The sequence below is a fragment of the Colius striatus genome, chromosome 12 (genome assembly GCF_028858725.1).
Source record: "Colius striatus isolate bColStr4 chromosome 12, bColStr4.1.hap1, whole genome shotgun sequence".
Lineage (NCBI taxonomy): Eukaryota > Metazoa > Chordata > Aves > Coliiformes > Coliidae > Colius > Colius striatus.
This window is the reverse complement of record NC_084770.1, coordinates 27354087-27377909: the sequence shown is the minus strand read 5'-3', so window position 1 is coordinate 27377909 and position 23823 is coordinate 27354087. Positions and strand designations below refer to the sequence as shown.

Below are 23823 nucleotides of genomic sequence, written 5' to 3'. Positions count from 1 at the left end.
ACAGCCTGGCTCCTGCTTGCCCAAGGTCTGGAGGTGTGGCTGGGAGAGACAAAAGGCTGTTTTCTCTTTCTGCTATGTAGAGTTCAGAATTTGCATTTGGAAGTTTATTTAGACAACTTTTTTCCAACTCAGCCAATTGTCTTTTTTAAGAATAAAACCCACAGGTTTTGCTACTGACATCACAAGGAGAAAAATCAGCAACAAACTCCTGAGGGCTACTGTTTTTCAGGATGATTCCCAGTGGGAAGAACTGGTCAGCTTCAGCAGTTGCCATCAGTTTCAACAACAGGAGAAGATAGAGAGATGCAGCTCCTTGAGGGGAAGGGGAAAGCTTCTCTGTCTCTGCAGACCAGCCAGTACTGCTAACCAAGTCAGAGATGGTAACTATTCTTCACAGAAAACCTTTGAAATACTCTTTTTAGAGGGCATTTTCTTCTTGCCCTCTGGAAGGCAGAGTGGGGTGGGACAGTCAGGGCCAGCATGGAAGCGTGAGAAGGGAGAAAAGTATTTGAAACTGGAAGTGATACCAGACTTCAGAGACTTTCCATTTGGAGACCCCTCCTCAGGCTCCTTAGAGTTCTACCCCTCCTCATTTATAAACCCCAAATCTCTATCCTTGTTTACCCTTTCATGCAAGCACGATTTGGGTTTGGAGTTGAGTGATGAACGGTGAGAGAATTGCAAGCAAAGGGTTCAAAGTGCCGGTGCCACTCTGCAGACACCTTGGAGCAGGAGCCCTTGGACTCCAGCCTGAGAAGCAGCCCAGGAGGGAGCCTTAGGACAGTAAGACAGTTCTGTTTTGGCTATGTATTGTGGGACCAAGTAGACAACTCCAAAACACTTTCAGCAAGGCCACAGTGCCCAAAGTGAGATCATTGCTTCATTTCTCTGTAACGTGTGTAAGGAGTGTTGTGCCCCTTCAGTGGACCTGGCGCTGCAGTCAACCAGCGTCAGCTTTTAAACCATCAAACCAGGGAGAGTGCTTCCCTGGGACAGACTTCAGTAACAGAGGGACTGTGGGGATTAGCTGGGATGACAGAAGTGGGTTTCAAGACATGGGGAAAATGACACAGTTGCCGTGATTTCTTGCAGTCCTTGTGAGGAGAGGACACAGTGGAGACCTGTTGGGTGCCGTGTGCCCTGCTCAGCCCGCGTGGCCACGGCAGACTCACGGGTACAGCCCCACTGTGCCATTCTGCACTCTGGCATTGCTGAGCTGGAATTCAGCAACCCTCAGGTTTTTCTCAGTCCAGCATGAGAGAAATAATATTTCTCAGTACTGTAAAAGGCAAAAGGAGACATTACAGAGAGGGAGGGAGGGAGGCTGGAAGGAGACGCTGCTCGCTGCTTGGAGAGATTTGTTTTGCACAGTGTTTTCTGTCTTGATTTAATGGTGCGTTGGCTCCTTCCAGCAATGAGGCAGGGGAGGAGGGACGGGAATGTGTTCCCAGCCTTTGGCCAAGAGTGTCCCAGAGCGTCCCAGGCATGAACTCTTCAATGTTTATTTGTCTTTACAACTGACCCAGATGCTGAGACTGGAGATTCGGGCCCTGCTGGCCCGTTAAACATTTGCCTCTTCTAGTACAGCACGGTCCCAGGAATCAGGCTGAGAACAGTAGTACCTGGAACTGTTTTTCTCTCCAGCAGACTGTTCTGTCCGTTTGCATTCCAGGAACTCAAAACCCGTGAGAAAAAATCCTGAGAGAGCACTGCCATCCAGAGGCAGGGATGCGCTTAGCCGGGGCACCGGGGCTCTGCTTTGCCTCAGCAGCAGGGAGAGGAAAAAGCCTTTCAGGCAGAACACTGAACCACCTCAGAATAGAACAAACAGGAAACTAGGTTTTAGTCTGCTTTATTATAAAAAAAACCCCCAGCTACAATGACTGTTCAGTGGAACCAGATTAGCGTTCGTGTCTATTTGCAGCCTGTGCAGTCTGTTTCTTGGGCATGACAGCAAGGGTTGCAGACTGGAATGGAGTATTTCCATCAGGCAGAGCTGAAAAACTAACCCAATGTCTTCAAGCAAACAATCAAACAAACCAACCAGTTTTAACTTAATCTAACGTGCCAACCACTGGAAACAAAAAGCACATCTTTGGAGGAAACAACATTACGTATGGATGAAGTTACAGAACCTTCACTCCAAAAAGCATGTTTTCTGTTTCACCAGTAGCTGCTGCAAATCCAACTTCACACAATAAATAGTTGAACAAAGGTGAGGACCAGGCGTAGCTGGTGAGTAAATTTCCCACCTACACATCACATTTCTTTGCCTGGTTGGAGGTATTGTGTTGGCAGGAGTGAACTACAGCTGGTCCCTTTGTTCTTCTACAGAGGGAAGGAATTCAGATAATTTAAGGATATACTGTACAGAGGAAATGCAAGGACTGAGGAAATACACAGCCACTCCCTAGAGGACCCCAGCAGTGCTATTTCCATCCATGGCTACCTGCAGCTAACACACATCAGCAGTGCAGTCCCACCCAGCTGCTGGGTTTCTTTGCAGTTCTCCTTGGGTCAGACAGAAACTGCCCCAGGCACAATCCTGCGGATGTGTGTGTAAGACTTCCTGAGGGTAACACTCCCATGATGAGACACCCCTCGAGGCAGGACACACTCTTCTGTCAGCTTCTGAGTTTCAGGGTCCCAGCACAGCACTGTTGCAATAACCTCATTCTTTTCGTCTCGGCCCCCAGTGATAAACAGCTTGTTGTTGCAAGGAGAAATCCCACAACTGGCTCTCTCGTGGGTGAACTGAGTCACCAGGCACCAAGTGTCTTCCTGGGGGCTGTAGGAGTAGAGTGCTTTCATTGCCCCACCTGGAGAGGAAATTCATATCAGTTTGCATTGGCCACTCCTGTGAGAGACCTGAACTAAACCACCCCCTTGAGCAAGGACCCATTCCCAGCATTCCCAAGGAAGATTTATGCCTCACAGCTAAGAATAAACAAGGTCACGGGATACTTCATTGTTCAGATCAGAGGAAGGCCACTTATTGTTCATGAGGATGTGGAATTTAAGGCCACAACAAACTGCTGTGGTCATGCAGTGTGACCACAGTGTACCCAGCAACAGACCTTTCTCATACCTGCTGCCTCAGCTAAGGACATCACCTTTAAAAGAGCTTAGATGATGAAGGACTAGGTGTAGAAAGCTGTCACTATTAGAAATGGGTACAGGACTTTTCCACTTACTCCTCTAACTTCAGTGTCCATCAAACCTCCACCTGCCTGGAGCTGGCTGATTTCAAAAGCCCCTTTCTCGTTTAGGAGTTTGCCAATCAGAGAGTGACCTTCAGTTTCTCTGTGTCTCTCAAACCTGCAGTCATTCTTCTAGCCTTTTATGCACCTTCTCCTATTTTGCAGTGTCATTTTCTCCCAAAACATGGTCAATTCCTCAACAGTTAAGAAAGGATATAAAAATATATTCCCTTCTAAGAGTATCAAGAGCTAAATGGTTCTGACTGTGAAATTTGCATCAGAAGCATGAGGTATTTAAATACACACAAGGTGCAGCACTCTCCCTGTATACATGTGTGTGTGTGTGTCTGTGTGTGTGTGTGTGTCTGTGTGTGTGTGTGTGTGTCTGTGTGTGTGTGTGTGTCTGTGTGCACACACATGCAGATTAAAAATCTCCCTTTGGAGCACCATTTCTCACTTGGTGATACTCTGGCTCTATGCCAGTCCTTGGCACCAGATTGATTATACTGCAAGTGAGAAACTTTCTGCACCAAGGCTGAGAGAGGGAACTTCTCAGAGTTCCTGTTTTGGGAACAAATGTTCCTCTTTCCTTTTGTTTTTCCAGCATCACTTGGAGATGTGTGCAGGCCCCCTTCTCTGTCCATGCTTCAGCTCACCACCAGTAAACTCCCATCTTTGCTTCCAGTTCTGGCAATTGACTGAATCAACCCCAAGTGTGACCTAGTAAGGAGGTCTATGTCTTTGGGTGGCAGTGGCTCTGCTCCCAAGACCTGCTCCAAGTGCCCTTATCCCTATATAAATCCTGTGTGCAGTGGGCTGTGTAACGCCCCTGGAGAGGAGAAGGGATGGGACACAGCCATGAGGTTGTGCCCTTGCCACTATGAACCCGCCTTTGGATGGCTTTAAGCTCTCTCTGGGCTAGCTCTGGCTTTCCAAGATACTTACCATGCCAACAGGGAGTTTGACTTGGTGACTCTTCACTACTGTTTGTGAATGTGCTGGCTTCCCATCCCTCAGTAAACTCCATGGAAGAGCCCTCTGACCATTTGATTATACTCCAGAGAGTTTGTTGGTAAAACTAACCCACAGAGCCACAGAAACAATCCTTGCTGTGTCTAGAGGAGAACTGCTCATGCTTCCCTTACCCACAACATAAATGTGATCACGGAAGCTTGCAGCGTTGATGCATTTGGCTTCCACTGGCATGGCAGCCTTCAGGCTCCACGTGTTGGTCGCAGGGTCGTAGCACTGAGTCTTGTCCGTCGCCAGCTTCCCATTGGGGCCTCCCCCAATCACATAGAGCTTCTTCTTGTAGCTTGCTGCTGCGAAGGAGCTCACATTGACCATGAGGGGAGCAGCCTGTGGGACAGTACAAGAGTCATTAGGAAGCATCTGTAGTAGTCAGATTGATGCCTACGGGGTGAATGCTTGCTGAATATCAAAGCACACATTCCTTTTAAGATGATCAGTAACCTCCAGATGTATGACATTTCTAGGGATAAAGGAGAGGTTTCATAGAATCACAGAATGGTTGGGGCTTGGAAGGCACCTGCAGAGCTCATCCAGTCCAACCCTCCTGCAGAAGCAGCTCCCACCTAGATCAGGTCACACAGGAACGTGTCCAGGTGAGTTTGGGAACCTCCTGAGAAGGAGCCTCCACACCCTCCCTGGGCAGCCTGGGCCAGGGCTCCCTCACCTCAACAATGAAATAGGTTTTTCTTATGTTTAACTGGAACTTTTTGTGTTCCAGCTTCATCCCATCACCCCTTGTCCCGTTTCTAGGTACCATAGAAAAAAGAAATGCATGTTTCAGCTTTCTCTTAAGGCTGTAAAAGCCTTAATAAATATGCTCATACAATAAATATGGTCAAATGCTGTTATTATATCCACAGTTCCAAAGCTAAGAAATGCCAGAAATGCCCCAATCTCCTTTTCATGCTTATGTCCATTGAAAAAACACGCAAGCAACTTGTTTGCATTGATCTTTCTACTTGCAGCTGTGGTTGATAGATTCGTTCTCATTGCTTTGTATGATCTAAAAACTAGGGTTCTACCTGCCATCCTGACACCTCATCTCGTTGCTTTCATGGATTAATTGAATGCCTGATGCTCTCCTCTCATTGCCTGAGGTAAAGTTAGTAGAATTGCTTTTTTTCCATCCTGTGAAACCTGTGCTTTCAAGTATAACCTATACTGTATATAATGCCCAGGTTGATATACACATTATATATGTACACACACATATATGGTGTATGAGAGGGGTAGTTGTCAGCCTGTGGTTCTGTATACTCACTGATTTATGGGCTACTAGCTGTGAAAGCCAACTAAAAAAAGCAAAGCCAGGCATTGGATGTCTCCCAGGCAGTGACAGGCAGGTCTGTGGGGTTTACTTTCTGAAGAATACTCATTTCTATGGGAAAAGATGTCTGAGGTCTCTACAGACCACAACTACTTAGAAGGATTGTACTGGATCCTGTCTGGCTCATTTTTATCATCCAAGGCCCTAACATTGCTCTAATGAAAATGTTCCAAATGAGTCCAAGGTTGGTGATGCAGGATCTTACCTCTGACCAGCAGTTGTGAAAGGGATCATATGCTTCCATGCTGTTGATTCTCTGCATGCCATCGAAGCCACCGATGACATAGACTTTGCCACCCAACACAGCCATTTTATGCCTCCATCTCCCAATGTTTAGATACTCAATTTGTATCCATTTGTTGATGGAGGCGTTGTATTTCCAGACATCATGCTTTGTTTCTTTGCCCCCTGCAGTGTACAGGACACATGTCAGTATGATGGCAGAGCTTGTATTTTACTCAAAGGCTCCAATATGTTTAAATGTTCTCTCTCAATAGAAAATACATCACTGGTAATTACTGTGAGCTTCTTAATTACCTACATCAACGGCCTGGCCCTGTAATATCTGCTTTTACTTTCCTTAACAGTGAAGGAAACGGAGTAATTCCTACAGCCAAATAGTCACTAAAGATAAATCCCTGCTCCTCACTTTACCAGACCACAGCCACTTTTGTTCTAATACCAAGGGGGGGACCAAGCCCACACAGCATGGTGATCCATGGGAGAGTTTTGTGCAGCACCAGGGCTTTTCAGGATGCTGCAACGTGATATAACCCACCATAATTTAAACAAGATAGTGGAGGATGCTGCAATGGGTAGTGCCAAATCCCTGGAAGACAAGCCTGCCCTGGGGAACTGATAGTTTGAGGGGATAGATCCAGTCAGCCTGCTTTGTGCTTTACCTCCTAAAACAAAAGACCTGACCGAATTCCTGTCACCAGCAGTTCTGTGTGACATGTTGGATGTTTTGCTATTTAGCCTTGGGACCATATGGCTCAGGTTTCATTTTTGTACCTCTCCTTCTGGTCTGCCTCTCTACTGACTTGAATTTACCTTGTATCTGTAGATTGAAGATCAGAACTGGACCTTGCAAACTCATTCTAGAGCTGACTTGCAAGTGAATCGTTACTGAAGTGGAGAGCAGTGTTTTAAACAAGCACTTTTGTTGGCGTTCAGGTTTGGGTGTAACTGCAGTAGGAATTGATCTAGTTAAGCCTGAAAGGACATTTACAGACTGACTAGCTCATTCCATCATCTGCAACCTCATTAAACATTTGCTTCACTGGTGAATATACTGAAAAGAGAATTCATATTCCATTGAGAAAGTGTCTGCCTTCATTGGTATTCTGTACTGCAGCCAGATCGCTGCAAACTGATGGAGCTCATCTCTGGGCCAAATACCAGATTGAATAGGAGATAATTAGCATGCTAGAAAGAGTCGTTTGTAATGCTTTTGTCTCAGTATTTTTCACATGTATGTGTTGAATTTTATTTGCACTCAAAGAGCTGAAGGGCCTGAATGCAGCATTCAGGGTTACAACAGAGCCAGAGACTGCAGGTGTTCCCCTTACCCTCCCTCAGAATTTCTCTTTTACATGAGTTTGTTCTTTCCTGCAGGGGCTGAAACTCTGGTTGGAGCCTGAGCTGGACTAGGGAGGGTGAATTTGCATCACACCAAGGGGCAGGGAGAATCATTTTTGAGAGAATCAGAGGCTCCTTTTGTTTCAGTTTTCTCTAGAGCACAGTTCTTTCTGTTTGAGGAAAACCTGTAACTACCAAATCTGTGAGTAACAGAATGCTGAGTGCTAATCCGTGTCATTTTTAGTCACACTGCAAACGTGGAGTTTTGGTCATAACCTTGTGCAAAGAACTCTCCTATTGTTCAGATGCTGAAAGAGCAGGCAAGGCTCCAAACTGCACCGAGATACCAAGGGAAAGGAGCACATGGGAGGGGGAGATGGAGTTAGGAAAGAACCAAGTCACAGGAGCTAAAACAAAACAGAAATCAAGAGCAGAGGGACATGCAGGAGGAGGCAGATGTTTAATCAGGACTGAGACACTATTAGTTTAGATTATCTGGAAAGAAGCTACTAATAACTTTGGTCCACTCAGCCTTTTATTTGAGTTGGAAAGATGAAAAGGAGATTGGAGAAAGGCTAAGAGGGAATGGAAAGAGAGAGTTCCAGATATGAAATTAAGGAGAAAAGGGGGAAAGAGGATCTGTGAGAACAAGCAGCGAGGGGAAAGGCAGCTCAGACTCATCACAGCAGGGAAGGGGTCAGCCTGGCCTGGAGGTAGCCTGGGTAGAACATAACAGAAAGGAGAGAAGACATAGGAAAATATGTCAGAAACAAAAGGAAGCAAAAAGCCTGTGACCTTGAAAAAAAGTACAGGGTAGGACACTGAAGGCAAATGGAGAAGAAATCTCTCAAGTCCTGGGTGTGGAGGAGTGAGGGATGATCCCTAGTTTAACTGAAGTTCCTCTCACAGCTAGCAGGGTCTGCTGACAAAGTAAAAAGGAACTCCCTGTGGTGGGCTGGAAGGAAAAACCTCCTTTATTTGTAACTGGGGAACGAATAATCTACTTCTTATCCCAGGATAAAGATTTCATAAGCTTTAAATTGGAATGAGGTAATAAAAATACGTAGATCCTGAAAGAATGCAATGGAAGATATTTGAGCAAAGGCTATGGAGCACTATTAGTACTTCAGCAAAGCACACTTTAGCCTTCCTTCCTCCTTTCCAATCTCCAGTTTGAAGTGAGAATAGAGTTTAGTGGATGATTTTTCAGGCAAGAAAAAATATCCTACCCAGAGAGACACTGCTCTGTGTCATGGTCTGTGACACAACAGCAATTAAAAGCTTGGCTGTCACTTTTCCTCCTTAAAGCAGGATGAGATCATCAAGCTTGTTTCTGACAGGACATCAAAAGCAGCTGTCAAACCCACTGGCAAGCTTGAGTTTAACCTTTTTGATTGTCAAAGTAAACACTCTGTAGCTCCAGGATCAAACCTTTACATGGAGCTCAAGTGTATGTGCATGGGAAGTTCAATATACCCCCTGAAGCTCTCAGGATGAGGGGCTGCAAAAGGGCTGTTCAGACCTACGCTGTGTCGATGGACCGTTGGGTTTCATCTGGCTTTGACAGCTAATATTGCCATTGGCAAGTGGGCACGTGTAGAGTCGTGTCTGATGGCTGTTGCAGTGCTCCTGAAAGTGCAGTTTTCAGAGAGCAGCCAAACAGTGGTGACAATCCCCTGCAGGTTCTGGTCTGATTCTTCCAGAATGAGTCAGATTCTGTTGGGATTTTGCTTATACATGTGAAGCTGCAAATGGACTCGTGACAAGAAGTTGCTGGAGCAATTCTGCTTCATGTTATGTTTGGTAAGCTGTCCTGTGCTAAAACCAGGGCTAGGCAGTATCCCCACACAGCCAGCACGTCTCTGAAGCCTGTTCAAAGCCAAAGCATTAGGAATGCCTGATGTGCTTAATTGTCCTACAGCTGCCTTGAGCACGGAGCTCCAAAGCAGTGTGAGAACCCTCCACTCCCCTCTCCCCGGTGCCTCGGTCCTTACCCGATATGTAGACTTCATTCTTTAGGGTAATGCATGCAAACTCCACCCATTTCTTATTCTCATTCTCCGTCTCCTGCTCTGTGATTGGTAATTTGGCCACTTCCAGGCGGCTTCGCCTCAAAGGATCCAGGCAAGTCACTTCTGCTACAAACTTCTCATCTTTTGTACAGCCCCCTATGATCATAAACACCTCAGACTGGAACTCGTGCATCCTGGGCTTGGTTCTTTCTGTGATAATCTAAATGCAAGCGAGACAGAGTGAGTACACAGGGCACTTACACCTCAAAGTACAGAAAGGCCTGGTGACCTTTTTTTCCAATTAGCTGTTTTGCAAATCACAACCAGCTTACATCAGCTCAACCAGTTACCAAATGCTCTCTAAGCTGAAAGCCTGGGAAGCATCCTAGAAGTATTCAGTAGATGTTGCTGTATCCTTCCTTCAGCAGGATGTCTCCAACACTGGATGTAGTTGCTTTCTGCCTCCCTGCTGGATCCTTTCAGATCCTCTTGGGAATTCTCAGGGTGGCATCAAGAGCTGTGAGGGTGAGCACTAGTGACAGGGTACATGTGAGGCAGCTGAGAAGGACAGGTTTTATCTAGGCTGACAGAGTGAGGGCAAGGCAGGAGGACTCCAAGGTTTGTGTATGCCCTGGGGAGCTTGGAGAGAGCAAGGCTGCAGTTAGTGCTAGCAGAAAATAAGTGGCCTCATTATCTGTCTTGAACAGATATATGGGGTTTGTCCTGAAGCATCCAAGCAGTAACAATTCTCAACTTTGGGGGGTTTTGTTTGTTTCTTTGTTTAGGAGACTTCATGTTAAGCCAAAATGAGAAGATTTAGTTAAAGCTAGCACCAGGCTCTGAAATGTGGTTAGCTCTAATTTACTGCCTCTTGGCTCAGTTTAGTGACCAGGTCTTTGTTTCAGGGACACTGGGAAAAAAAGTCACTTCCCAGGTAGATGTTGATCAGGAGCAAAGAATGCAGGGGGTGCTTGGAAACCTGTGCTCTTCTTGGAGGGCAAAATGCATACAAGTGGAAATGACTGCAAAAGTGTCCCAGTGTATGCTGGCTCCATGCTGAAGGACAGAAGCAATAAGCTGCTCTGTCCTCCCCCATCTCTCATTTTTTAGTGTAAAAGCTCTGGGGAGCACATAAAGTTGTTCCTCTGCTTATGCTGTACCTCAGGACACTTGTCAGTTTGCAGACCCTCCAAGTCTGCTGGGAGAGGTCAGCACTCTTGTGCAGCGATTACAGCTTCAGCCTGCCCCAGAGCAGCAGTCTGTGGGCAGGTTAAATGCTGTGACAGCAGGCAGCTTGCTGACAGTTTTACTTCTCTTTCTACTTTTAACATGATTCTATAGATTGGCATCATTTATCTATGTTTTAAAAAATATTATTTACACAGGCACAAAGCTTGTCCTTTCCCTGAGTTTAGCAAATCATTAGGCATGGTTTTAAAAAACATCTGTCTCAGGACTTGCCAGCTTTCAGAGTTCTGGTTTTAACCCATCTGTCACCATTGCAGGCGTCAGCCCTGGGGAGGATAGCTGGCAGGGCTGCCTCTCACAACTGCCCCTTTGAAGATGAGTATAAGGAGTGTTCAACCATGAGCAACACTGCCTTTATCTAGCTCATGTGGCCCTGACAGCAGTGCTGTATGGGGCAAGGCTTCCTTGAGGATTTCCCACTAGACTGGCCGGCAGTGCCCCAGGTCATCATGAGCTCTCTTCCGAGCCCTTGCCCCTGTGGCAGTGACACACTGCTAGCAACGGATCCACAACGTGCTCCCTAGACCTCCTGCCTTCCTCTGACTCCCTGGCTGAGGAGTCATACACCTTTCCTTACAAGCTCACACGCCTTTGATCCTGTTGTGAAATCTGACCTCTGGTTGCTCTCCCCTCTACCCCATATTTTGGGCCAGGAGGTGTGACTGATACCTAACTTTCCAAAGAGGACAGGCAATTGAGGAACTGGAGATCCACCACAGCCTGCCTTGAGCAGGCAGGACAGGACTGGGCTGGATGTCAGGATGAACCTGTCTCTTATGGTGCATGGACCTCTGCAAATAAGACAGACAGACAGACCTCTCCTCTGGTGAGAGACCGTCTTCTTCACGGTCCATAAGCAACAGATGGAGACGTGACACTCAGGTTTGAAGGTCTCGTTACAGATTGCAGCAAAGTTTAGTGGGAAAATGATCCTTCTTTTCTTAAGCTTGAAATAATAGGTAAGAGGGCAAGGTGTAGGAGTAAGACCATTTGCCTTTTTGCCAAGGAAGTCACCTGGGGGCTTTGGTTAGCTGCACAAGTGTATGTATGAAGGGTCAAGCTCAGATGTTCATCACCAGGAAGATGTACACTTTGTCTTTAAAGAAACTACCAAAAGCTCCTACGCTCTCAGAATCAACAGGATAACTGGTGAGGCCCACCTTGACGTTTCAGCAGTGCCAGTCAGTGAAACTTCAGCGTGAGTACCTTTGTCAGCCTCATGCTGCTGCTCCTTCCGATGGGATTTTCGAGCAGAAGCATGAGAAAGAGCAGCAAACCCCTTCCTTTTCCACTCACCTCATTGCCTGACAGATGGTACATTCTTGCTTCCTGGAGCAAAGGAAAGACATCTGGACACTGTCTAATGAGTTGGTCAGCTTCAACAGTCTCTACAAAATACCAGGGGTCCAAGAGGGGCAGCCGGACGTTCTCCAGCACGAAGGGCAGGAGAGGAAACCTTTCTGACTCCTTGTAACGAACCCAGTTCATGACAGTTTCGAACACCTGGGCCTCTTCCGTGACGTAGAGGTCGTCACTCTTGAGCGTGCTGCAGAGAATGTCAGCCGGCAGCTCCAGGAACTCCTCGTAGTTCAGGACCTGGCTGAAGTTCTGGATAATGTAGTTCTGCACTTGTTGTTTCAGGCTGTGCAGGGAGTGGGCATCAGCCAGCCTCAGGATGCCAACACAGTTCTCTGGCTGGAGGGCTTCGGTGAGAAAACTGGCACAAGCATCTACCATGCGAAGGAACTGTGGGCAGAAAAACCGTGTGTAAGCACAGAGCTGTTACTTGTCTGGCTGTCACGGGAGAGATGTAGAGCTTTGGGGTGGGTCCCAGCCAGCAAGGAGCTGGGGGAGACAAGAAATCAGCCATACAAGTATCTCCCAGATTCTGCAGTCTGAAAGGCAAATTTCTTCCCCCAACTGTTCTTTCTCCTTCTGCACCCATAGTGCTCCTTTTCCCTCTTGCAGGACACAGAGCAGTGTGACAGATGGTGAGCTTTTTACGTTACACAGAAGTGAGGGGGTTTCTGCCATCCCCCTTCCCTCCATGAGATCTCAAAGCACTAGCAACCACGGAGTTACAAAGCTCAGCTAAGGTCCCCAGGCTTCAGATGTGCTTATCCTGCTTCATCTTGCATGTCTGCTCAGCTCAACTAGAAGGGAGTCTGGTTTTGGAGTGCTGTGGTCAGGGCCAAAGTGCAGCTCCCCAAGAGTGTATGGGCATGCTATCCTGTCCTGGTGTATGTGGCAGGAAGAGATTGACCATCAGCAGGTCTTTGAGTTGTCTGACAGCCAGAGCTGTTTGGCAAGTGTCTGTTGTGAGGGAGGTTTTCCTTGTAATCATCATTGGCTCAGAACAACACCGATGCACATTTTACACACAGATTGCTTAACTGAAAACCTCTCACGTTCAATAGGGTTCACAACTGCTCTCATTCATTTCCTTTGTATCACAGCCCCACCTGAGGGTCCCAAATGGGCAGATCCTGGACCCCAGATGCAGGGCATTTGCCATGGATGTGAGCAGGATGGTGATTATTCAGGGACTGGGAAGCAGGTTTTAGGTAGAACCGATAATTACAGTGCTTCATCTGGGCTTTCCATCACCTCTGTGATTTCACAGACTTTGTGTTGGTTTTGTCACTGAGCAGTGCAAACAGCAAAGTACAGAAAGATCACAGAGGGATGGTTTGGGTTGGAAGGGACCTTGAAGATCAAGTGATGCTGTGCATTTCCGTCCATGCTCTTTGGGTTCTCTTTCCATCCGGCGTCAGCAAGCAAACCATTTTAACTCGTTCTGACCCATGGGGGAAAGTTGCACAACAGTAATTTAGGGGCAAAGAGGAAGTGAAACATTTTTAAACACTGTAGTATGTAGATTTGTTTCAGTAATTAGGGTAGAATCTTCCAGAGCACTCAGTGTCGTGTTGACACATTTAGACTGTTTACCAGAGCTGAGTGATCGCAGACGCTGCATACAGACTACCCGGTTCCTGTTTTACATTTAGATGTGGTCAAGAGTTTAGAGAAATGCAACTGACTGATGAGCAAGGGTACACAAGGTCTCAGCACATGTTGCTGCCGTTGTGATATAAATATGTCAGCGGTGCACTGTGACACTGGGACAGAGCTTGGGACCTCTCGGTGTCCTGCCACGCTCACGCTGCCTTTTCTCTGGGCTAGCACGAGGCTAGCACTTTGAACTCACCAGTACATTTCTCTGAGGATCTCAAAGGACTTTGCCAACAGCAGTAGTCCTCAGACCTGAGGCAGGTCAAGCACATGCCCTTTAAAAGCTGGCAGTAACGAGGTTCGAACAACCCAACCCGGATTTACCAAGGTCACTCATCAAGTTACGCACAAGTCTGGGAACAGACACCAGAACTTTCTCACCAGCCTATGGCAGAGCCACTGTAGAGTGCTCTAATTATTTATACATGGCTTGTTCAGAGTGACACTGAGGAGGTGACAGCAGCAGGTTTTCTGCCAGGTGCACGCACTGGTGTAACGGCCACGTGGGCACCGCCGATCCCACCGCATCGCTGTGCTTGTGGCCAGGCAAAGACGGAACTGCGAGGTGTGGGTGTGAGAAACAGTCCCCAGCGAGGGCTTCACCAGACAGCTCACACTGCTTGGGAGGGTATCGAGGCAGGACTTTCCCTGGCTGCTGCTCCTCACCTCTGCACTGAGCTGTCTCCCTTCATTTAGAGACAAAACTCCCCCCAAAACTCCCCCAAACTCTGGGCATGCTTCAGTCAGTCCCATGAGAGCTGGTGACTCAGGAGAGCACTCAGGAGGAAGACACCCCTGAGCCTCTGCTTCATCTGCTCCAATTGCAGAGTTCTATACTTTCTTCTTTCCCTTCTGTGAGTGCCCCTCCTAATCCAGGCCTTTCAAAAGCCCTGATTCCCTGGGAACGGTTTCTTCCATAACTGGGTCTTTCTCCTACTACCCCTTTGAATCCAGGTTCTTACTTGCTGGAGATATCCCATGTGCTTATTTGGCCTCCCCTTGTCCTTCCCTCTGAATAATAAAATCCATTCTCCCCATTGAAGTCCTTGCTTGTCCCAGTTTGGATTCGACTGCCAGGCATAAGCAGTGCCAGCAGCGCTGCCTGCAGCTATAACCCCCAGAAAGGGAAGGGAATGGTGCTTGAAAGGGCTTCATTCATAATCCCTCTCTGCATGCAGCACACTTTGGGGTCAGATCCTGCACCCTGCAGCTGCGCTGCCCTCAGCCTCCCGCCCTGCCCATGGCAGGAACACTGCATCCTGGGGAGCCCACAGGGAGCTGGGGGCAGCACGGGCACAGCCACCCTTGCTGGGGGCTCTTGGGGACATGACCACTTTCTGAGCCCACCAACCAGCCTCTGACCTGCAGCTGCCCAGAAGCCCTTCGTTAGCAGCTCATGCTGGCACTGCACCAGCACCATCCTGCAAATGCCAACCTGGCCTAAGTGGCTACGAGACGCTTTTCAGCTAATTGGCAAGGTATTTTCCTTGTAGCCCTTGTTCTTGACAAGTGGATTAACAGGGGGATGAGAGGTGCTTTGGGAGTCAGTAAGGCCATTGGGCTGCTGGTGCTTCAGCCTTGCTCTGTGTGGAGCAGACAGTGAGGCAGCTCAGGGACGTCCCACTGCTGCTGGCATTTCCATGGTCATCACTGTTCCTCTCACATCTGCTCAGGTGTTTACTTCCCTCCCACCATCTCTTTGCTTCCACCAAAGCAGGTGACATGGCCCCTAACCCGAACCATGCTGAGGGAGTGGGGTCATACAGAGGTTCCTAGGGGTGCAGAAGGGCTGTAGACCAGATTGACGGTGAATGACTTGCAGGGAAAGCAGAGCTCTGTGCCACAGGCCTGAGAAGCAGCTGAGATCTTGGCTCTACCAGGAGCTGAAAGGATGAGCTGCTCTGCAGACAATGCGGGTGGCAGAAGATCCAGGCTGGATCCAGGGTGGCACCAACCTTGGGAGCATGGTGGCTGGGCAGCTGCCTGCCCAGACAGAGGAGCTGACTATTGAGCTCATGTTGCAACTATGTTCTAGGTGGAAAAAATTTGTCTGGGTCACTTTAGGGTGAGGCTTAGCTGTTCAGCAGCACCCTGTTCCAAATCCTTCACCTGCTCCCCCAGGTTCTCTGTGCACAGAACACACTGCAGTGAGGCTTTGTGCTCTTTGAACAGCCCTCCACCTCTTCCTGCCCAGAGCTTCATCTGCTTTTGGTCAAAACTTACTGGAGGGACTAAGGGAAGGTATAATTCTGTAAACCTTTTCCACACATAGTTTCTAGAGAAAAGTGCAGTGTCTATGTTGAACTGCCTGGAACTGTGCACTGCCAAGAACTGTTGCTAGTCAGGTAAGAAAAGTCTTACTTGGAATTTGCTTTTCTCACGTGTCACTAGTTGGAAAGGAAAGAATTTCACCACCAAAAATGTTACAGTGGAGTGAAGAATTGATCTTTTCAGCTGTTGATACATTGAAATGAAATATGTGACTCTTTCAACTGTTTCTGTTTGTTCCTCAGCATGAACAAGCTGGCAGAACACTGGTAGTTACTAAATCTCTTTTACACAGAAGGTATTTTCAGCCAAAAGCCTCACCCGTGTGTAATGTCAGCCTTTGAGGCCATCATAAATCCAAGACAGTTGCAATGAGACTTGGGTTTGCTGCTTTGAGTTGAACATTCCTGGTTTTCTGGGAGTTCACTATCCTTGCTCATGGCACCCTCATGATTTCACCAGTACTCTAACAGTGTTTGATAGTTTCCTCAAAGCACCGGCCTTGGGAAGCAAATCTCATTCTACTGAAAAATAGAGATGAGAAAGGGAAAAAGCCCTAAGTTTATACTTTTGATGGCTTCAGAAAAAAGCACACCAAGCTGAGGAATGATCCTACGGAAAAAAGGTTGGGAAGAAAACAAAAAGAACAAGGAAAAGTGTCCCAAAAAGGAACCAAAAGTAACTTTTGAGTGCTGCCAGTCTGCAGTATTGGTCTGCCAAGCACAGCAGTAAGTTCTAAGTTCCCTGGGTGAGCCCCTTCTGATAACTCTCCATTCTCTCCCCACAGCAACAGCTCCCGTTATCCCAAAGGCCACAGGTTCATTTCAGAGCAAAACCTCCTGTGTAAGGCTCAAGAACTCCACACAAACCACAATGATGAAGGAGTCAGGTGTTTCTCACCTTCCTTAGTGGAGACTGGACACACACACACACACATTGGCACTCAGCTGGTTGTGCCAGTTGCAATTTGTTGGCAATTTGTTGCAGCTCGGTACCAGGGACTGCAATTGGGTAGGAGCTCGCAGGTGACTTACAGCACACGTGAATGCCTCACGGAGCAAAGGCTGAGTAACACAGCTCGAGTCCAATTTCCCACAAGTCCCAGGTCATGACTAAAACCCTGTCCATCGTGAGTCCTACAAAGGAGGAAGCTATCTTTGGCTGGTGGGCGTCCATCTCAAGGCAAAGGAGAGGGAGAGGCACAATCAGCTTCCTGCTCTGCAGCCACTGCCCACTAACTGGGCTGGAGCATGAGCGGCCTTTTGGGCTGCCCTGAGCTGACAGGGATGTGGGAGCAGCTCCTGGAGGCAGAGCTGGCCATCCCCCTGTTTGCACAGCCCCCAGCAGAGCAGCATTCCACCACATGGCTGCCACTGCCATTCTTCATCACAGTCTAATATGAAGCCAAATGCTTCCAGAACCCATGAAATCAGAGAAGTTTGCAGTGTGTTAAGCAGGGTAAGACACAGTGTTGGCAGAGTAACAAGGTGGGATCAGTGCATTTGAGTTATCTGTACCTGAAAGAGGCTGGCAGCTTCCAAGACTTTCTGTACGTTCTGCTTTGTGATGAGCATCTTGCTGGTGTAGGTGTAGTCCAAGAGTATATTCATGGTTTCTGCATCAACTCCTTTAAGTATGATCTTCTCTTCGTATTTCTCTCTTAAATCATTGCAGAACATGGCCCTGAAAAGAAAGACATTTATTTTTCACTTCATTCCAGACAGGATGAGGCATTCTGAAAACATTTGGTTATACAGATTTCAACACGGAATACTCTGATTGCTTCATATTTCATGCAATTAGTCCTGTGGCAAAGTAACGAGGAAAATCCTCTTGTTGCTTTCATACTTCTTTACTCATGAGTTTGATAAGGCATACACATGTGACAGATGCCCCAGAGCTGGACTCTACAGTAGATCTGGAGCTCCACAGCAGCAAAAGGCAGCTGGAACCTTCTCTGGGTAGTGCTCTGTGCTCTGTGATGATGCCACAGAGCAGTTGTGATAGCTCCTGACTTCTTACAGGCTCTTACTCTTTCTGTTTCTTGTGCAGGCTCACCTCATTAAGCCCAAACTTCCAAGCCCCTGGCATACTTCTTTAGCAGTTAGCATATTTACTTTATAACTCTTGGCAAGGTCAATACTCCTGTGCTTCTGAGCTGCAGAACTAGACCGAACCCTGAGGGTCAGACCAAATCCACACATCTAAGAGCCTCACCTTTAAGCTTCCCAACATATCTTTGACCCCATTAATACCAGGGATGGGCCTTGAGAGAATGGCTTATGGATTTTCTTCTAATTAAGAGGCTGACTTTTTTCCTCTGCCAAATTTTGGGAGCTTCTGGTAGAATTTTAAAGTCGACGCCTCTTGAAGAGAGAAACACTTGAATAATCATTCATTGGAACTGCTGTTGGCCAGAAGGAGCAGTGATTTCACTCATGTTCATACCACCTCTTTGCTGGGTAACACTGCATTTGAAAGGTAACCACCACACACACCTTTGGCACTAGTCAGGTATTTCATGTGGGATACAAATCAGACATTTCCACAAGAGCTATTGAAATGCACTTGGTGTTGCCATAGCTGCCAGGCTGCCTTCACCTGCATCTTCAGAGTTTTAGGTATTTCTTCCAATGCTTTGGCTTTTATTTAGAAGTCTGATCAGTCCCATCTTGTTCACTGCAAGATTTCACATCATTTGGAATCTGGCTCAACACGTTAGAAGTACATGAGTCCACTTGTAACTGTGTTGGTGAAAAACATGTGCAGATCTAAAGGGTAATTAGAAGGGCTTTTTACCCTGCATACCAAGCCCTTCTTTATTAGTCATGTACAATGTGGTCGGGACAGTGCAACCTGGGAAGTGGCTAGAGGTCCAAAGTCTTAGGCCATCCTTTTCTTGTAAAAGCAGTGCCAGAATCAAGCTGTGTGATTGACACATCTGACTGGAACCAAGATGTAAACAGTTTTTATTGCAAAGCAGTCAGGCAGGGTGAATGACAAACGGATGGAAGACACCAGCTGCTCGTTGCTCTGGGAGATCTGCCTCGGCAGATGAGAGAGCTGGTGTTACTTATCTCACTGTGTAAAACCGCCCTTGGATAAAGAGACCTGACTTTTTTGAGCAGGAAACTTGAGCAGAGAAGTTACTTGTCAAAAAAGATGTTCAGCCAACAGTCTCATTTTCCCTTCACCCATCTCAGCTTGTTGGAGGTTTCTCATTTGCTGCTCTGCTCCGTGGTCTGGTGTCTGCTGCCACTGAAACCAGAGTACTTGAAAGTCATTAACACAAAACACTCCTTAACTTTAGTGAGTGTAAGACTGGGATTCTCCTTAGCTTCTCTCCTTTTGGCAGTGCCAAATGTTGGACCGTGCGGGCAAGTGACCATTTGAAAACAACAGTCCTCGGTACCCACTGCTCCGTGGGTTCCAGCAGGGAGAGGGATGTTTGTGCACAATGGCATGGGACTGAAAAGTGCCAAATGCTTCATCTGAATGAGAAACAGGCCGTGGTAAGGTGCAGGTGTTGTCTGCTCTTGTTCCTTTTATCTCATCAACTGGTGACTCCAGTCTTGTATTTAAGCACCGCTGCTGGGAGGTGAGAGCTCTCACTTCGTCCCACAAAGTTTGATGGAGGTCAGTTAGATACACCCACTGCTACACCACTGCAAGGCTGCTGAGAAACCAGCCTGGGGATTCTGCTAGGGGCTTTGCACAGGGCTCTTATCAAAGCCCTTTCACCTGTCTGTGTCCTAATCTGTGAGATTGCATTAGAGCTGCCATCCACTCCTCGTCTCCTAGGGTACAGATCTGTGTAACACGGCTGCAACCTGCAGAAAGCAAACATCTACAGCACTCTGCTCTCCCACCAGTGCTCCTCCCTAGAAGGCAGCAGGGCTGAATGAGGCAGTCCTGTCCAGGAAAGCTGACCTCTGTAGACCCCTTCCTTCTGCTCAGAGGGAGTGGACCTCCTTCCCACCCTCTGTGCCGACTGGAGGGAACACCCTGATACCGCTCAGGACTGACCAGGCTGAGCTGCTCTCCTGGTGATTAAAATGCTGCTCCTGAACCTTTCTGTACTTACCCAGAGAGCTGTGTGGTTATTTTCTCTGTTGCTCTAAATCCTTCCGATGTGGCTACTAATTTAGTTGTCTGTTTCCCTGGTTCCTGTCCCTGTGCAATTCTAAACTAAGTCTTTGAACCAACATCTACTCTAAGAAATGCACATCCAAAGTGAAGGCCCAGGGCCAAATTTAGATACCTAAAAATAGATAAATTCAGGAAAACAGGGGGAAATCTCAATGAAACAAATGAAGGGTTGCGGTTTGTGAAGCACTTTTTAAGCACCCACCCACACTGGAGTTCTTCTGCTTGGAATTATGAACCTGACTTCAAACAATCATCTGGAGTTCGAGGATGCTCTGGAAAATATTGCTTCAACCTCTCCCAGCCCTGTTCTCCCACTACCTTGGGCAGTGCAGGAGTAAAGAATAACTTTGCTCAGCTTGTATTTCTCTTCTCTGCTTTGTTACCTTCATCCTGGTCAATGGAGAGTTACTGCTTTTATGTCTATAGACACAGGACATGTCAGAAGCACTAACAGTGCTGAAGGAAGGACTAGAAGTTGTTGACTGTTGAGTTGTGTGTAAGTCAGCTGCCAGGAGTTGCATGCATTATGGTACCCACTGTTCAGGAAAAGGGTTGTGTAACATGCTGTTGTAGGGGAACAAAGCCTGTGGCTCACAGGGTCCCTTTGCTTTGCTCCTGGGCACAGCTGTTAGAGCATGGAAAGGACTCACAGGAGCAGTATGATTTAAGAATTTCTTCTTTCTTTGGGCCCATGCATCTTCCAGTGAGTTATGGCAGGATGCAACAAGCTGCCCTTTGAGTAGCAAACTTAGTGAAACCCAGTTCTCTGCAGAATTGTGTCTTCCTTTCCCTCTGCACAGTAACTTCAGCTTCCCCTTCCTGAGCCTTCCATTCCCTCTTGTTATTTGTCTCACAGACACCTTGCCATCCCTCTCAGGACACTCAGCTCTGTGCTGGCTGCCTGTGTCCAGCTCAGCAGGGGCAGTGTGTGCTTTGGCTGCTTCTGGGCACTGCCTGTGTTGGCTAGCCAGGACATGGTGCTCCTTGCCTGCCTGAGCACTGTGGGGTCCCAGTCCCACCCCATCTCCTCTGCCTCGCTCCTCATTTCCATCAAACTTTTGGGAACTTCAGTTTTGAGATTTCCACCTTTTTTCTGCCAAAGGTGGTTGAAATTACACACAGAGTCATGATGGGAGGCACTGATGACAGGCAAACGGTGTGACACAGTAAATCCCAACTCTGTGGGAAGCCAGGCCAAATACAAGGGCACAGGCAGGCAGCCCCTACACACATGTCCTTGGGATGAGATGAGCTCCAGCCAGGTATCTCTCATCCTTCAAAGGGACAAGCTATAGCTCAGGACTCAGTGGAAAACCCACCAACAGCAGTTATCAGAAATGTGTCTTGCCTGGCTTTAACTGTTGAAGTGCCTTCTGATTGCAGCACCTCTCCTCACAGCAGGAGTTGGGGGGTATTTTTTGGTCAAAGTATCATTATGTTAATTTTCATTCTGGTTTGTGCATCTGCTCCCCTTCCTGCACACAACACTGGTGAGAAACACTTGGGCATCTCTGCTTTCAGTTGCACATTTTCACATATGCAATATATATATCACCTATCTGTAGAAATAATACCTATCTCTGCACATTCACACAGACAATCTCTGTTATGAGATCACAAAAGCAGAACTGTTCTTCCAGGGACTACCAGCAAAGTTTACCAGACTCCATTAAAATTAGCTCTCTGCTCGTGTCACAAGTGGTCACAGGTTCTTTTTGCTCATGTTTCCTCTGCAGCTATTCAGTCATCTGACCACTTTAGCAGTTAAAAAGAAAGAAAGGAAAAAAAACCTCCCAGCCATGCAAATGTGATTGTCTAAATGATAATGGAAAATCTGTGTTCAGACCATACTGAGCTCCTCTGTGCATCTGCACTTTGCTCCTGTTGAGTAGTCTCAGATAGGCTGTTGTAGTACTGAAAGAAGGGAAAACTCAAGAGGACCAGAAGGAGGAGGGGGGAAATGATAAAAATTGCTTTCAAGGAGATATTTCCCATTGCCATTGGGTTTTGGGAGCTCTAGGAAGAATGTAAAGTTCCTTCTCTTTCCTCATCAACAAGATCATGCAATAGAGATTTTTACCACAGAATGGTAACAGGAGAAGCTATCAAATTCCACAAAGCCCCTTCTGCCTCGATTCAAATACCTTGTGACCCGAATGAACATTCCTCTGACACCCCAAAGGGACAAGACAAGGGGATGCAGATACTTGCTTGAAACACCATTTGCTCATTCACATGCCCACCAACCCTTCTCCCTCTCTTTGCAAGCCTCCAGCCCAGCGCTGCTATCAGAACTCTGGCAAATCCACATCTTGGCACCTGCCTTATTTAAACCTCCAACTTAAAAAGGATGAAAGGCATCAGGAGTTACAGATTCAATGCAAACTTGCAGGATTTAGTGCCCACTTTACACTGCTGAGATCTACACTTCCAGCACAAGAAGCAAAGTCAGTTTGTTGACTTTCTTACATGCCTTACCTGAAATAATTGCTTGCTGCAGCAAGGACCACTCGGTGACAGGAGAACTCTCTGCTGTCCACACACAGGATGACATCTGTAAGGGAATTTTCAAGTCGAAGGTTCTCCAGGCCATTCTGGAGCACCAGAGAGAGACCCGTATCATCAAACTTGACCTTTTCACCGCTCGAGACTTCCACCAGCTCCCCCATTTTTGTTGAACACTCATTGTCCAGAGAGATCTCGGGCTCCTCAGAGCTCTTCTCCAGCGTGTCTCCCATTTTCTGGCCAGCACCGTCTCATTCTGTTGGTACTTGGATCTAACTAGAGCTCTGAGGCTTCAGAGTCACACTGCAGAAGTTGGGCGGATTTCCTGTCCAGAGGTCTCTGCTTATCTATAGCTGTCACACACATAACAGGAAGCCTTGCACTTTCTCATCCTGTTAACACAAACAAAGGCTGGGTTTTTTTTGGTGAATTTCAGGCAGTATCAACGTGTTTAGAAAGGACTTAAGATGCCTCTGGATGTGAGAAGATTAGGTGTGACAGGCAAGACCCGCTTCCCACTCTGCAGCCAGTCCCTTGCTGTTATCCAGCCGTGCTGGGTTTGGTGATAGGTGCACCACGTGGCTATAGAGTCAGCCCTGGCAGACTGGGCTGCTAAGGGACAGAGGGTATGCTTTCAAATGTCTTTTCACAGGTGTGTGATTATTAATTGCTGAGCAGGTTTGGGGGTTGGGTTTGACTTTTAGGAATATGCTCACAAATTCAGAAACCCTTCCAAGTGGCTGCTCATGACTGACATTGGATGGCTTTTCTTTAAGGTTAAATCAGCCTCTTTCCAGGACATAGAGCAGCATCAAAGGTCTCACAGCTGATGGTCTGTAGATGAGTCTGTCAGGCAAAGCGATGTCCCACATGGGCCCATGGAGCCACTGCCATACAGAAGCTAAAGGACACAGCTTAGGGAGGAGTGGATGTGTGCTCATCCCCACTGCTGGAGGTAGTTTGAGTCACATCTACGCCTCACTTGCAGCCCCCAAGACAAAGGTGGATGGTGGTGGCTGAGCAGCTGGCAGGGGAGTGCTGGGGCTGACCCTCACACAGAACTGAAGGTTTCACTTTCACCTAAAACTGAGTTGTGTCTGCTTGGACACCAGAGGAGAAGTTGGACCAGGCTGGCTGAGAGAATAAGCTTATTGAAAGTAACAGAGTAAATCCCCCAGCTCTCATAGGAAACTCTCACACTGAGGAGGTAGAAGCCAGATCCTTCTCTCTCCTCCCTGAGAGGAATGCAGGGCTAACCTCTAACCCTGGGAGCCTGAGTGCTAACCAACCTTGCCTTTGTCATATTTACTTCTAGGAATCCTCATTTGGCCAGTCCTCATGGTTTTACTGTGTGTTTGGTTTCCTCTTTTGTCTATAAGCTGAACTCAGTGTTAAGGGAAGCTTGGCTTAGATGGAGGAGGTGAAAGTGGTGTTCAGAGACAGATTTAGAGGGTTCCTGGATAGGTTAAGATGATCAAAAAGAAGAAAA

The 23823-nt window shown here is 47.3% G+C and overlaps 1 protein-coding gene across 2 annotated transcripts; it reads right to left on the bottom strand.

The window, feature by feature from the left end:
- Positions 1-1836: 1836 nt before the first annotated feature.
- Positions 1837-22613, bottom strand: KLHL6 (kelch like family member 6). Of its 2 annotated transcripts, XM_062006053.1 has the most exons (8): positions 22463-22532; positions 22308-22383; positions 17198-17363; positions 11697-12146; positions 9135-9372; positions 5765-5967; positions 4346-4559; positions 1837-2819 (listed from the first exon to the last, which is right to left on the bottom strand). In XM_062006053.1, exons 3-8 carry the CDS (start codon positions 17357-17359, stop codon positions 2518-2520), a joined length of 1569 nt encoding a protein of 522 aa, XP_061862037.1. In that variant the 5' UTR covers positions 17360-17363; positions 22308-22383; positions 22463-22532; the 3' UTR covers positions 1837-2517. The 2 variants fall into 2 exon arrangements, with proteins under 2 accessions (XP_061862037.1, XP_010198976.1); XM_010200674.2 differs by having other exon boundaries at positions 22308-22613.
- Between the last annotated feature and the right edge of the window lie 1210 nt (positions 22614-23823).